The sequence below is a fragment of the Lissotriton vulgaris genome, chromosome 4_1 (assembly GCF_964263255.1).
Source record: "Lissotriton vulgaris chromosome 4_1, aLisVul1.2, whole genome shotgun sequence".
Taxonomy (NCBI): Eukaryota; Metazoa; Chordata; class Amphibia; order Caudata; family Salamandridae; genus Lissotriton; species Lissotriton vulgaris.
The window spans coordinates 409151875-409166242 of NC_141691.1; the positions used below are offsets into that span (position 1 = coordinate 409151875).

General features: G+C 42.5%; 1 protein-coding gene across 1 annotated transcript in view; it reads right to left on the bottom strand.

The window, feature by feature from the left end:
* Window positions 1-14368, bottom strand: part of LOC147718813 (xaa-Pro aminopeptidase 2-like) — a 598118-nt gene that overhangs the window by 439310 nt on the left and 144440 nt on the right. The window contains exon 3 of the mRNA XM_086918810.1: window positions 9234-9307. Coding sequence (XP_086774936.1) covers window positions 9234-9307 — 74 coding nt within the window. The remainder of the gene's footprint in view (window positions 1-9233; window positions 9308-14368) is intronic.

Sequence of the window (14368 nt, forward strand, 5' to 3'; positions counted from 1 at the left end):
TGTCCCTTTACTATCCCGGACTCCTATTTTAGCACTGTGGAAAGTGAAATTCGCCTTCTGTTGTGGGATGGCGGGGCAGCCCGTATCGCCCTTCACAAACTCTATTTCAAGGCTGGTACGACGGTGGCATTGCATTACCTAATCTCCGCCTTTACTATTGGGTGTCTAAAATAGTGGCTGTCAATCACTGGATTCATGGTTCACCCCTGGATCCAGCCTTCCTCCTTGATAGATGCCAGACCGGACGGGAGGGATATCTGGGGGCCTTCTACAGTAAACCAATCAGGAATAGATATGGCACCCATGGAACACACGGTCGCAATATGGCACAGGGCCTACAAGAGTTTGGGGTGGTCAGATAAACTCACTAAGGCGACACCCCTATGGTCGTCGCAACGCCTGGGTCCCCTCTGCCGTCTTCGGGGATTCGACAAATGGGACACGATAGGGATTTCGACGGTGGGAGACCTTGTGCATAGGGGTAAGCTATTGGCATTTACAGACCTTCAGACTAAATATTCCCTTGCATTGTCAGAAACTTTCCGCTATCTGCAAATCAAGTACACTATCCTTGCCGCCATCCCAGACCTCACATCCATCGCTGAGACTTCCCCCTTGGAGGATGGACTACTATCAGAGCCCCTCCCTGCGAAAGCCATCTCCTACACTTACCGCAAGCTCTGTAACAATCTCCCCGACCTCTTCCAGACCCTCGGAACAAATGGGAGGGAGACCTGGGTCCCCTAGATGATGAGGAATGGCGGGCGGCCCTGAATGTCCCCCAGAGAATCGGCTATCTGCCACAGGTTCAGACTAATCCAGCTGAAGGTTTTACATAGGGCCTACATGTCCGCTCCTACACTGGCCAGAATTGGTAGACGCCCTGATGCATTGTGTCTTCGAGGCTGTGGCTTACCTGGCACCTTTTATCACATCTTATGGGAGTGCCCAGTTGTGCAACACTTTTGGGGTGGGACAGTCCGTAAAATGAGCAGTTCCCTGGGTAAGCCACTCCTACCGTTGCCAAAGGAATGTGTTCTTAACATATGGAGGGCCACAGACCTGAATAAACTGGAATTGCAGCGGGCAGCGTTGGGTTTTCTACTAGCTAAACGCTCCATTGCGATGAGATGGGGTTCCCCAGAAAAGCCGCTGGTGGTGGGCTGGATGGCTGAGATGGACCGTTGCATGGTTGCTGAAAAGATGGTTTACAAAATAAGAGGCTGCCCCAAGAAATTGGACAAGAAATGGGGACATTGGAACAAATATCGGGGTGCACTCTGCGAATCTCCGACAACTGAGCTAGCCATGGCCCAAGCTGGACCCGTAGGACGAATTGTATGCTAATGTAATTTTTGCTTGATTTGTAACTTGATTCAATTGTATCACTCTGATTGTGATTGATTTCCTGACTCTGTTTTTCTTTTAATAAAATCTTATGTTAAAAAAAATCACCTCTTACTTCCCCCGCTCCATTCCTTGAACCGCCCAAACAGCCACTCCCACTGCCCCTGACGCATCTTCCCCGGCACAAACAACCATGCCACCTCTCAGAAGAGGAATCCCGAGCTCTTGCACTCTCCTACAACTCTACTGCCCCCGGCCTTAACCCTCTAGACCTCACGGAAAACAAAATTCAAGACATCCTCCAAGACCACAACCCGGCCCAAACCATCCCATGCCCACTAGACATGAATCCCGGACACCCCATCAGCACGGTCACCATCAACCCCAACAGGCCTCCTACCCTCCACCACAGAAGTGTGAGGAAAAGCAACCTTGCACCTGTAACCCTGACCGCCCAGACCCCTCCCTATCGGTCTCTTAATCAATTGCCGCTCAGCAGTCAAGCATGCAGCTGATATTGCTGATCTCATCCTGAACAAAAACTTAGACCTAGTTATTCTTACAGAATCGTGGCTCAATGAATACTCCCCTTGCCTGGACTTATTAGTCCCTCCCAATTAGAATATCGCCAGACTCGACAGACACTCCAACAGGAAAGGAGGAGGCATTGCTTGCATCTACCGATCCTCCCTTCTTGTCACGGAACTCTTGGCGGATACCAATGACTCCTGCGAATACTTAGCACCCTCCATTTGCAGCATCTCAGTACATCTCTGTAACTTGCACATCTTTTACCACCCCCCAGGCTTCAACGACTCTTTCAGCGATCACCTCCTTAAAATCATCACAACTATGATTTCCTCCTATGCCAAATAGATCTTCCTAGGTGATTTCAACCTGCACTGGAATGACACTAAAGACCCCTACGTCAACGCCATTAACCCCTTCCAAGCTGATGACGAGCTGGGCTCGTCATGGTGTAGCCTCCTCGTACACTGATGACGAGCCCAGCTCGTCATAAAACAATGAAAAATAGCAATTCCCAGCACAGGAGGGGAATTGCCTTAGCAGCCATGGGGTTAAAGACCTCTTAACCGACCAAGCGCTGACTCAAGCCTGGTCTCTACCTACCCACTCAAAAGGGGCCATCCCTGACTGGATCATCTCCAGGGAATCCTCAGTCAAGCTTATCTCCATAGACCCTTGCGACTGGTCCGATCACCACTCCATATCCTTCATCTTACCTGGGACACACAAATCAAAGACACCGCAACCTGTGATTCCTAAACGCTGGACCAGAGACACTAAGAACCTCGACCTTACAAAACTGGAGGCTCGCTGCAAATCTGACATCCCCCCTCGCATTTGACCATGGTCAGCGACCTCAATGACCATTACTCATCATCTATAGCAACCATCCTGGACGAACTTGCCCCTCTAAAACTAAAAAGAACTCAAATAAAAGACGGAAACCCCTGGTTCACTAGTCCCCTCAACACAGAAAGGCGAGCCCTACGGCAATCCGAAAGAAACTGGAGACAACACCCTTTTGCTACACATCTAAAACTGCTCCGCCAGGCGAGAAACTCCTACAACAAACACATCCTCAACTCAAAAAAAGAATATTTCCGATTGGAATTGGAGAACGCCAAGAATAGACCTCGTAAGCTATTTGACCTGGTCAAACACCAATCTAATAAACTGGCCAAAACACCGAAAGAATTCCCCAAGTCCCTAATATCGTCAGAAGAATTCTCCTCTTTCTTCATAGATAAAATCTCGACATTAGGAATTAAACTAAATGCCGCCACTCACTCTCAACCCTTCCCGGACCTGCCCCCCTCTTCCGCACCACTCCCCATTGCCTCTCCTAAAAACCAAGCCCACTGGACTGACTTTGAATACTATGACGAAGACTCCATCTCCAAAATCCTCTCCTCCTTAAACCCAAACAACCATTTCAATGACCCCCTACCTTCCAACTGCCTCGCTGCTGCCTCCCAATCCATCGTTCCTTACTGGACTGAGATAATCAACACTTCCCTCCAGCAGGGTTCGATTCCGGACCGCCTGAAAGCCGGCCAAGTCCTCCCTATCCTAGAAAAACCCTTCACTGGACCCAGCCTCTCCTGACAATTTCAGACCTAACTCCAACATCCCGCTATTAGCTAAAGTATTGGATAAATGTGAACAACAGCAACTAAGCCGCCACATCAACAACTTCCACCTACTCGATGACTTCCAATCTGGATTCAGACCTAGACACAGCTCTGAAACCACTATGCTCCACATTGTTGACGATGCCCTCCAAGCCCTTGACCAAGGCAAAACCTGCCTTCTTATACTCTTAGATCTATCCTCCGCCTTCAATACGGTCAAACATGACAAACTAATCGAACGCCTTAAACTCAGAATGGGCCTGGATGGTGTGGTCCTAGAATGGTTCAGGTCCTTCCTCCATAACCGTTCTCAGAGATTCTCATCAACGGCATCCTATCAGCTCCCACCCCGGTCACGGTTGGAGTCCCCCAAGGCTCAACCCTGTCCCCCCACCCTCTTTAATCTTTACTTAGAGCCACTTACCGAAGTGCTTCGCACCGTCAACATCTCTTACCATATGTATGCGGACGATACGCAAATATACATCAATATCTCTGCGCTCGAATAGATCCTCTCTATGAATGAGACCCTGAAACTGACTGTCCAATGGCTAGCCACAAACGAACTCTAACTCAATGTAAAGAAAAGAGAATTTCTCCTAATCTCCCTTCAAAAGACGACCCGGAGATTCAGAAGTGGATCAAGGCCATCACCGCCCTAAACTGCCCGCCAACCATTGAAGACTCTGCCAAATCCCTGGGTATAATCCTTGACTGTAACCTGAATATGCGAGACCACATCAACTTGATGGCCAAAGCAGCCAGACTTCACCTGAGTTACCTGTGGAAGCTGAAACCTTTCATTGATGCTCCTGACCTAAAAATGGCAGTTCAAGCTCTAGTCGTCTCTAGATTGGAATATGGGTGTTCCACCCTTACCGGTCCACCCAATATCTCTTTAGCACCTCTAAAAGCCTGCCTCAACGCAGCCGCCAGACTACTCACTGGCACTAGAAAATTCGACCACATCTCTCCACACATGAAAGCGTTGAATTGGCTCCCGCTAGAAGCCAGAATCCAGTTGAAACTGGCATGCATAACACAGAAGGCCTTATACACAAACACCCCTGCCTATCTGGCACAGAAACTAGTGGTATCTGGAGGAAGCAGAAACTCCCAGTCCGCCAGCAACCTCTTACTCCAACCTGCCTTTTTAAAAAAAAAAGAACCTACAATAGGGCTTTCACTGGGGCCGCACCAAGAATTTGGAACTCTTTCCCACCCGACATCAGAAAAATCCATTCTCTCGCACGCTTCAAGAAGGAGACCAAAACCTTCCTCATGGGTAAATTCCTCGTTTAATCCCTGCCCTCACCCACCACATTTTGGCTGTCGAATCTAAGCCTATCACTCCCAAAAGAAGCTAAGACTATTGCCTTCTCCCTGATCATCAATTATCCCGTAAAGTATTTAAGGGCTGCTGTTTTTACTGTTTCTAACTATGATTGTAACCATCTACATGTGGGAGTAAGGGTAAGATGTGTTATTATTTCTCTGCATTATGTTGGTTTGTAGACCTTGTATACCATGTAAAGCGCTCTGATACCCTCACGGTTCAAGTTCGCGCTCTATAAAACACTAAAATAAATTCACACCTACTCATAGCAAAGCATTTGCTAATTAGGCTCTTTGTGTCTACATTTTACCCTCCGGTTTAAGCATAACCTTACTTTAATGATAGAATGATTTTATGGAGATGCATTTGTGGAGTGTTGTACCGGTAAGTGGGACTGAGAGATGATGTTTAAAAAATTTGGATGTTTTAGCTCCCATTGCTCGTGTCTTTCTTGGTAGAAGAGTAGTAGGCAGGTTTAACTGGTGATATGAAGTGCTTGAAGGAAAATTGGAAGATTTAAAGATGTCTTGGATTATCATGAGGTTAACTTTTGCAACATGTCTCTCATGTTTACTGCTCAGGGGTTTGCTGTCAGATAGTCTGAGGGTATATATTATTTAGTTTGTCGACACTGGTTTTGAAAATGTGAATGGTGGTGATCAGGTGACTAATTCTTTCATGAGTTAGTCAGAGAAAAAGTCTTTTAAGGGGTGAATCTGTTGTTTACCTAGCTCTGATGGATAGTCAGTATGTGATGAAGAGTGAAAAGGAGGTGCAATGGTTTCTCCACACCAGTAGTAGTGGGATGAGGCAATTGAGGTACAATGTCAAGGCATTTGTGCAGTAATTGTGTTTGCTGACGTATTTTATGTTAAAAATGTTTACTAGATTAGTGAGTGCCGATACAATGTTTTCTTGGCCAGGTTGCCTTTGAGGTGAGTGTCCCTGAGGTAGATGTTAGTTTGAATGATGAATGTATTCGTGATGAGGCTAGTGATTTCATAGGTGAAGGTGTTGCTGTGTTCTGAAGAAAATATGGGTCATGTTTGAGATGATCGTTTGGAAGGAGATCTGGAAATGGGGCAGGGAAGGGGATCCTTGGAGAGGAAAGTAGATGACATAGAACGTTCTCGGTCAAAGTGTTCTGTGGATAACTGTAAGTCCTCCTCCATGTTTGTGTTTCAATGAAGATGGTAAATAAAGGATACTTTGGGGACAAGGACACTGAGGAGGTGTTAGCCCTGTTTCAGTGATAAAGAGCACATCAAAGCTGTGAATAACAACGGTTTGCTTCTTGTAAGATGGGTCATTAGAAGTAATGGGGTAACCCAGTAACCCTCAGAACCTCGGTAATCTAACTAAACAAAAACAATGGTTCTGTTGGGAATCACAGTTACATTGAAGATGTATTGAATATACAAATGTAGAAATATATCCGGTAAGTGATATATCAGGGAACTCAACTGATACCGAAACCAAAGGAAAAAAACTAAACAAACAACTGACCACAAAGGAAGATACAGGTAAAGCTTTTGTATTCAACCTTTTTGACGGATGTATTCCCAATATATTTGAGAAGCTGTCCAAAACAAACAATACATAAACTGAATGCACATTGGGTGAGTGAGTCGTGACAGGTGACTGAGTGCTCAACAGAAATAAAAAAATAAAAAAATCATACATATAGGCACCATATTTAAATTATAAGTATCCACTCTGAATTACAGTGGTTTCAAATGGATATATTGTTTCTTTAGTTCGTTGAAACTCTTTGTGGACCGATACATAGACAGAACGTCGACGTTTCAACCCTAAAGAGGATGCGCTGATTTATGTGCATCTAAAGCGGGTCTTCATCAGGACTGCAATGAGGTTGGACAGCCTTGTTAAAGGTAGAAATTTCAACAGAAAATTGCTTCAGCTGTAGGGTGGAGAATGTCAGCCGACAAACTCCAATTTGTGAAAGGTGTAAATTTCCCTGTTTTCTTATTTGCGGTCTTTAACACCAGCCAGTGGGAAGATCCGTGAAGGACGGTGCCGCCGTGGCGATCACTTTTGGCATCAGCGAGGGACGTTTTAATCAATCTCCGTAGCTCGTCTTCTGACAGCTCGGGCCCTTGTGTGCCTCCTATTTGTCATGTCATGTGCAAAATGCGATACGGAGATTGATTAAGACGTCCCTCGCTGATGCCAAAAGTGACCATCCTAAGAATGAATTCTTATGGACTGGCCACTCCCCTCCCTTTATCTGTCCTGCATTTACCCCTTGCACTTAAAACTTAGCTTCATGGCTCTTAGATTGGGTGACTGGCAATTTTTAAAGGATTTACCCTCTTGGCGTCGAACGCCAGAGGATTTATTGTGCAGTGGGTGTGGTAAGACGGCTGAAACTTTAGAGTATGTAGTCTGTCTTTGCCCCGCTCTTACGCCACAGTGCAGACGAAAACTGAAAATTGAGTGGAACAGGCTGGGAACCAGGACTTGCAGACAGGCAGTAATTGCAGCTCTGAATCCAGAAAATGCAGTTTTAAACATAGGCTTTATAACTTTTATACGCCATGCATATCACAATTTCACTCAATAACCGAAAGGGCCAGTCAACGTTTTTACTTTAAGGAATACAGTCTTCACCAAACATCTGACCGCACTTCACCATAAACTGCTGCTAGTTGTTGTATACTTGACTGTATCTATTAGCACAACATCGCTATCGTCATGCCTACAAACCTTTTTTGTCTAAATGCCATTGATGACACTGTTGTTGAGCATATCTTGCCCTTTTTTAACATCTCTATGCTACAGAAGTTCTCTAATGCAACTTAGAAGTTTTTATCTATTCACTGTTTTTATGTCTTGCTCGTTTATATTAATTTGTACTGTTGCTGGCATCTTTTATGGATATTTTGTATCTCAATAAAGTTATTATTATTATACAGAGTGGATACTTATGATTTAAATATGGTGTTTATATGTATAATTATTTTAGTTTTTTTAATTTCTGTTGAGCACTCAGTCACGACTCACTCACCCAATGTGCATCCAGTTTATGTATTGCTTGTTTTGGACAGCTTCTCAAATATATTGGGAATCAATCCGTCAAAAAGGTTAAATACTAAATATTTACCTGTATCTTCCTTTGTGGTCAGTTGTTTGTTTTGTTTTTTCCTTTGGTTTCGGTATCAGTTGAGTTCCCTGATATATCACTTTTCTACATTTGTATATTCAATATATCTTCAATGTAAATCACATTCCAAACAGAACCATTGTTTTTGTTTTCTTGTAAGATGGGTGGCAATTGTGGGATTTGGTTTAGCACTAATGAGCATAATGTGTAACAGTGTAATAATTCTTTGGTGGCTTATGTGTGAAGAGGTTGGTGTGGTGTGGTTAGGATGGCATGCATAACTGAGATGCTTGAGATGCTTGATGTGCTTGCGGAACAGTTCTAGGGCTTGGGTTCGGTACCCCCTGGACTTGAGAACATAGTGACTTAACCGGCACATTCTTATCAGGGGTTTTGGCCTACAGCCTTTTCTAACCAGATTAAGCAGAAGTTACCATATTCTTTGTGTTCTCTTTACTTCAGACAGTCTGCAAGGAAGATCATAGGGGAAGAAAGAATAAAGGATGTGTCAGAGGTAATGATGATGACTAATTTCATTTCTCTGTGCTCTAATTGGCTGGCGTGGTGATAATGAGAGAGTAAGGCCACTGTGCCTGCCTTCAACTGTGCTAGCTCTCAATTGCTATGCTTTCATTGCGTTTGGCGTTTAGATCATGGAAAAATGTAAATCTTACATGCACCAGTACATTTGTTCAAATGGTATGTTACTGATTAACTAATGCATTTTTTTCACAGGTGCAATTGAACTTCATGTGGACATGGAGTGTAAGGGGGAGCAAAGGAAAACAGACAAGGCTTGTGCTAGGAAATGGGAGAAGGACATAAACCCAGATACATCACAATCCTGTAGATAAAGCACATTAAAGTATTTCTTGTCAAGTCTATTACTTGGGAAGGAAATATATGTTTATTTACAAGCAGGCAACCCGGACTGCAAGAGTAGGGATATACACAAAGAAACCAGACGGTCCCAGATGCATTGGCCGGTGGTTCGAATTTGGCGCATTGTTTACCTATTCCTTTTGTTTCTTAACTGAGGCTAATAGGGAAGTAGTGCCAGGCAAGAAGATGCAATCTATCTAGTTGGTTACCATTTGTCTAGCCTCTCCCAAAATTATAGCAAACACATAAATGTACATTTTCTACACAAACCAGTTATTTCAGGAAGATGTGAATTATACAGCACGTATCTATACTGTGAAAATAAAGTAATCTAGAAACTTTATTTATTTGTAGTTTGTAATGATCTCAATACAGAATTTCTTACCTGGGGCGATGAGGTACAGTTCCTTATCATCCCTTCATCAGAACGATGTTTATTTGGATTTCCCATGGCACATCCTAGAAACAAAAAAGATACATAGCATAGCTAAAACCAAATAGAAATGACATCTTGAGACCTTTATAAACGTTTTCAAAATATTTATTTTGCATAGTATTACTTTTTGCAGGCATATCCTGAGAAAAAAATTGTTTCAACTGAACTGGGGCTATTTTCAGCATGTCATTAGAGCACAGACTTCTAAATGTAGTTAAATGTTATTACAGAATCGAGGCTATCGCCTCTTCAGAAGCAAGTAGGATGCTGCAAACACAAATATATAAAATTCTAAATTAGGTCTGTTTCTGTCCCTACGTGGCAACTGTATCGGTAAGAAGGATCCCTCATCCATAGTCCTCATCATTATGTTATGCAATCTCCATGATACGAGTAATAAGCAATAACGCCGTACTTCGGAAGTGCTAGAATAAGGAAGAATGAAACAGAATGAAACAGAAAAATGAAACTTCTTATAAGAAATCTTAATAGTTCCTCCTCAACATCTTCCTATACAAGAGTCATCTTGGTGCTATGTGCGCTCACCTGACAAAATAAGCCAGAATGCATGATTCAAGCAAGAAATGTTTGCAGGTTTCCAAGAGACCTTCCTCCCTTTGATATGAAGCACCATGCAGCAATGTGGATTTCCAATAAGTGATCCTACAACACGCACCCTACAGACAATCCTTTAGTTTTTAAGCCTTTCTAGGTATAGGAAAGCAAATTTCTATCTCTGTCAAATGAAGCAAGCATAAGGCAAGATAGGAGTTGCCAAGGATGGAAATCAAGTTTAAGAAACTATTACTCCACTGAGGAGGACGACCTAGACAGATGTTTGGATGAATTCTCACTTAATTCCTGTGAAATGAAGAACTATCTTAAGAATGAGACCTCGGTCATGTCTGAGAAGATCCAGAAATAGGTGAAGGGGCTGATACAGGATAACTGGCAAAATAAGTGCCAAGAACCAAGAAAGCCTTTTGGAGTTGAAAGGCAAAGCCATCTACCTGTTTTCTAACTAGTCTTATGCTTGGCCATCAGACTCCTTGGGTGAATTAGGACAGCCCTCCTCCAAAACCTACTTAGATGGAAATAATGCTCTGTGAGAAGAATTAGCAACCAGTTCTTTGTTTAATTACCTACCAAGTCCTGCTTACAAAAAGAAATTCCATCCCTTCTACAGAGCTGACTTGAGCCACCACTTACAGAATGGTTTAGAAATATATCCTGGAGGCCCCATTGTCGTTTGCATTACCACTGCTTGGCCCCTCACCCTTCACACCACCTTTACTGGTCATGGTGGATTGTTGGTAAATCACTCCAGTGCAAATGCATGATGGTTTACTCCAGGGAAGATTTGACACACCATGAGGTCTAGCTTGACCAGATCACAGGGGAAAAAAGGCATAGGGACACTTGAACTGGCACTGAGGCAAAACCACTGTAGCTTTCTCCTTGGAGGAGGTACACTAGACTGTGGAGTTGATAAATGTGGAGACAGATTTACAAAGGTTTAGTATACAAAATGGACCCAGGAGAAGACTCTTCATGGCCTCACAAACATTGATGCCATTTTTGCACGCTACACTCTATGCAGTGCTCAAGTAGGATACAATTTTCTTGAAGCAGCTGTAGAGGCCTGGATTGCTACTGCAGAGCTGTCCACTTAAGGACATCTATAGTGAAGATGATCAGGAGTTTCACATCAATGCCAGAGACCATGTCAGGCACTCACCTGCTGAATGTTTTACAAGTTGGAGACATCTTGGAATGGCAGTACTCTGCAGATCTTCTATTTGTCAGGTTTTTGTCTCCAACTAGCAGAATTTGTCATACAAAAGTCGAAGTACATGGATACCACAATCCTTTTTTTTGTGCACAATAAAGACCCAGAAGAATAGACACCTCAAAGACATCATTTGCATGCTCACCATTTCTATTGGGTTAGAATGTGATCTGAATGAGTACTATGAAAATGTTTTTTTTTCCAGGAAGTAGTTCACTGTACCACCTCTAAAGCAATGCTCTTGTTTTCAAATCAGGCACCAAAGTGTTAAAATGGCAACTGAAACCAATGGGGGTGTCGACAAACCCACCCAATAACATTTGTGGATCAGGAATACTGTCACTCAGTTGTCATTCCATATGTTCCAAAAGGGCTGGAAGAGGTGAAGACTACCCTCAATTGGGATCAGGTGAAACATTGCCAAGAAGCCCAAAACAGTGTGGTTCCAACTCTCTCTTCTGAAAAAAAGTGAATTTTCAAAAGGTGTCAGAACGACAGTTCCAGCCTTGTCCTCTCCCATGAAAATGTAGGCAGCACCATGAAAATCTGCATCCCAGAGACCACAGTTGTGCCCCTGAAAGGAATCCTCCATGCAGCTCAACAAGGGTCGTTCTTGCACTTAATGATCTACATGGGCTTCCCCTACAAGTCCAGATCATCTTAAAGATCAGCTGCATTACATTACATTTCAAATCCCTCTACGTCAATAACCCCGGATGAGCTTTTAATAAATATTAAGAACGTCCTTGAATTATATTTGTAACCTGGAAAACAGATTTAATATTTAATATTGCCACAGAGTGTATTTCTATGGGCCATCCAGTCTTTGAACAGTGAAAGTACCTTAAGGGTGCCAGTCACTGTAAGAACAAGTTAAAGTTAACTTTATGCTTGTCCTACTTTAACATACCATGCACCCTGCCTCGTGAACCTCAAGGTCTAAATAGGGGTGACACATGAATTGTTAAAAGGAAAGTTTCTTCCTTTTAAAAAGAGTTTATTTTGACAGGCCAAGATGCAGTATTGAGATGCAACTGCCATACTGCAGTGGCAAGCATGGAGTCATGTTTGCCTGGTCACACTAGTGGATGGCATAGTACCTCTATGATTCATAGAAACCTTTTTAACTTTCTATGCCAATATACTATGGACGTGAAACATTCTTTACAACAAGGTTTTTACCACGTTATACTACTCATTTTTTACCACATATGTTTTTAAAACGCAAATGTTTATACAACGTATGCTTTTACCACGCATTTTAGGTAAGTTCGGAGGTGTTGGGGTCTCCCCCAACAAATACTTGGTTATATAAATAAATATATACATAAACAATGCGTGGTAAAGGCAAACATTGAAAAGCATATGTGATCTAAAAAAATGTGTGGTTAAAGGCATGCAGAGTATTTCCCTGCGTTGTTCAGTCATACAACCCTATGGACATACAGAAGTTAAATATGCCAATTAGGTGTTAGCCAATTTGACATGTTTCAGGGGTCATGTCTCATGCATTTTCAGCCTGCTTAGCAGTGTCCCAATGCACAGAGAAAAAAAAACTAACAGCAACAGTCCATAAAAATGGGGGTGACCACACAAAAAGAGGCACTTTCACAAAGTTCCCATCATGGGTTGACATACATTATATACTTCTCTGCTGCCAATGAGAGACTGCCTGCTTTGGTGAGTTGTACTGCCCTTATCTCATTGTCTTATCGTTGCTTTCAAACCACCAAGGATAAGATAGTCCATAGATCTCTAAAGAAAGGTATGTCTGCATGGTTACTATTTATTGAAAGAGATTTGCTGCTTCTATCTGAGCTGCATTCTACAACACACATAGAAGTAATAACTTGCCATTATTGATTATTTAGGTGCAGGAAGGTAACCTTCCTGCACCTAAACAATAATTCTATGGAATGCAGGCACCTTTGCGCTATGCTGTAAAGGTGCCTACATAGACAGCTATTTGCAGTGCCAGCACTAGGGAAAATATAGAGTGTGCCGTAATGTTGTAAATACTACGCATCCCTGCATTTTGCAAATGACGGAGTGTGAAGCTGCCAAATATGGTGCAGCTCAGCGGTCCAAGATTTCCTTGTAAATATGCCCCTAAGTTTGCTGTGCACGCTTTTTAGGTCTAGAAGGAAAACTAAGCAATGAGTCAAAAAACAAAACATGCAAAAAAATATCACCCAAAATGTACTTATTTGCTGTAAATTTTGAAACCCTTAACTGGAGTGACCCTTTAAAGTTGTCTTATTTGCTGCAATGCTTGTAAGCAAGCATCTGAATTAAATTAATTTGAATAGAAAAATGTCCATCATGGTGAATCAAGAGTCATTCAGAAAATAATGGACAAATATCACAGCAACTTAAATCAGCACATGGTTTAAATATATTTTTTGTAAATAAAGTGTTCTAGAGATTTATTTAGGCTCTATTCTTTTTTACAATACAAAGGTGTACATTATAAGTGCTCTTTCACTTTTTTTAACCAGATATTGATCCGGGGCAAGAAATAAAAGGATTTATTTAATTGTGTATTATATTGTGCAAGTATTTTACATTTGGATATTCTACCACAAGAAAGTAAATGGATTTTGCGGTTAGTAGCCTGTGCATCACGTAAAGTACATAGAAATTAAATTGCAGTTTGCCTACAATGCTCAACAGTTTCTAGTATTATTTTGACTTTTATGTGCAATGTACTGTGCAATGACATTGTGGAACTGAGAAATGTGGTTCTGATTGCGACAATTTTGCATTGATTGACCGCACGCCCGAGCTTGTTGGTTGTGGATGTGTATTTAATGGGGACTATCGTGCAGCTCGAGAAAGCATTCCAAAAGCTTTCAGTGTCGGTGATGAGACTTATAAACAATATCAATGAGACACAATCGGTAGCAGAGTGTGCAGAAAGTCAGAGATTTATGGTTGGGCAGATCATTTACGAGAAAGATGTGTTTTTTTTTGTTTTAAGTAATTATATGAGACACAGGCATTGGTGGAGATGTGTAGGGTTGAGTATTTGTCCCGGAACTCGCACATGTAGTGCTAGTACGTCTTGTACCTGCTCTATGGTACATATGCTTTGGGAGTACAAGAGCTGGTGGAAAAGAGACTAGGACTGAAGGTAATAAAGAGAACAGACATACTCCTGACCGGCTACATCTCATAGGCTTATTGCTCTATCTCTCCAGATTGTCTTCTCTGTGGGTTACCAACTGAACTCTTGCTCCCATCTCCTGAAGTCATGGCCTTGTAAATTGCTGGATTTATTCGATCCCATGTCGCA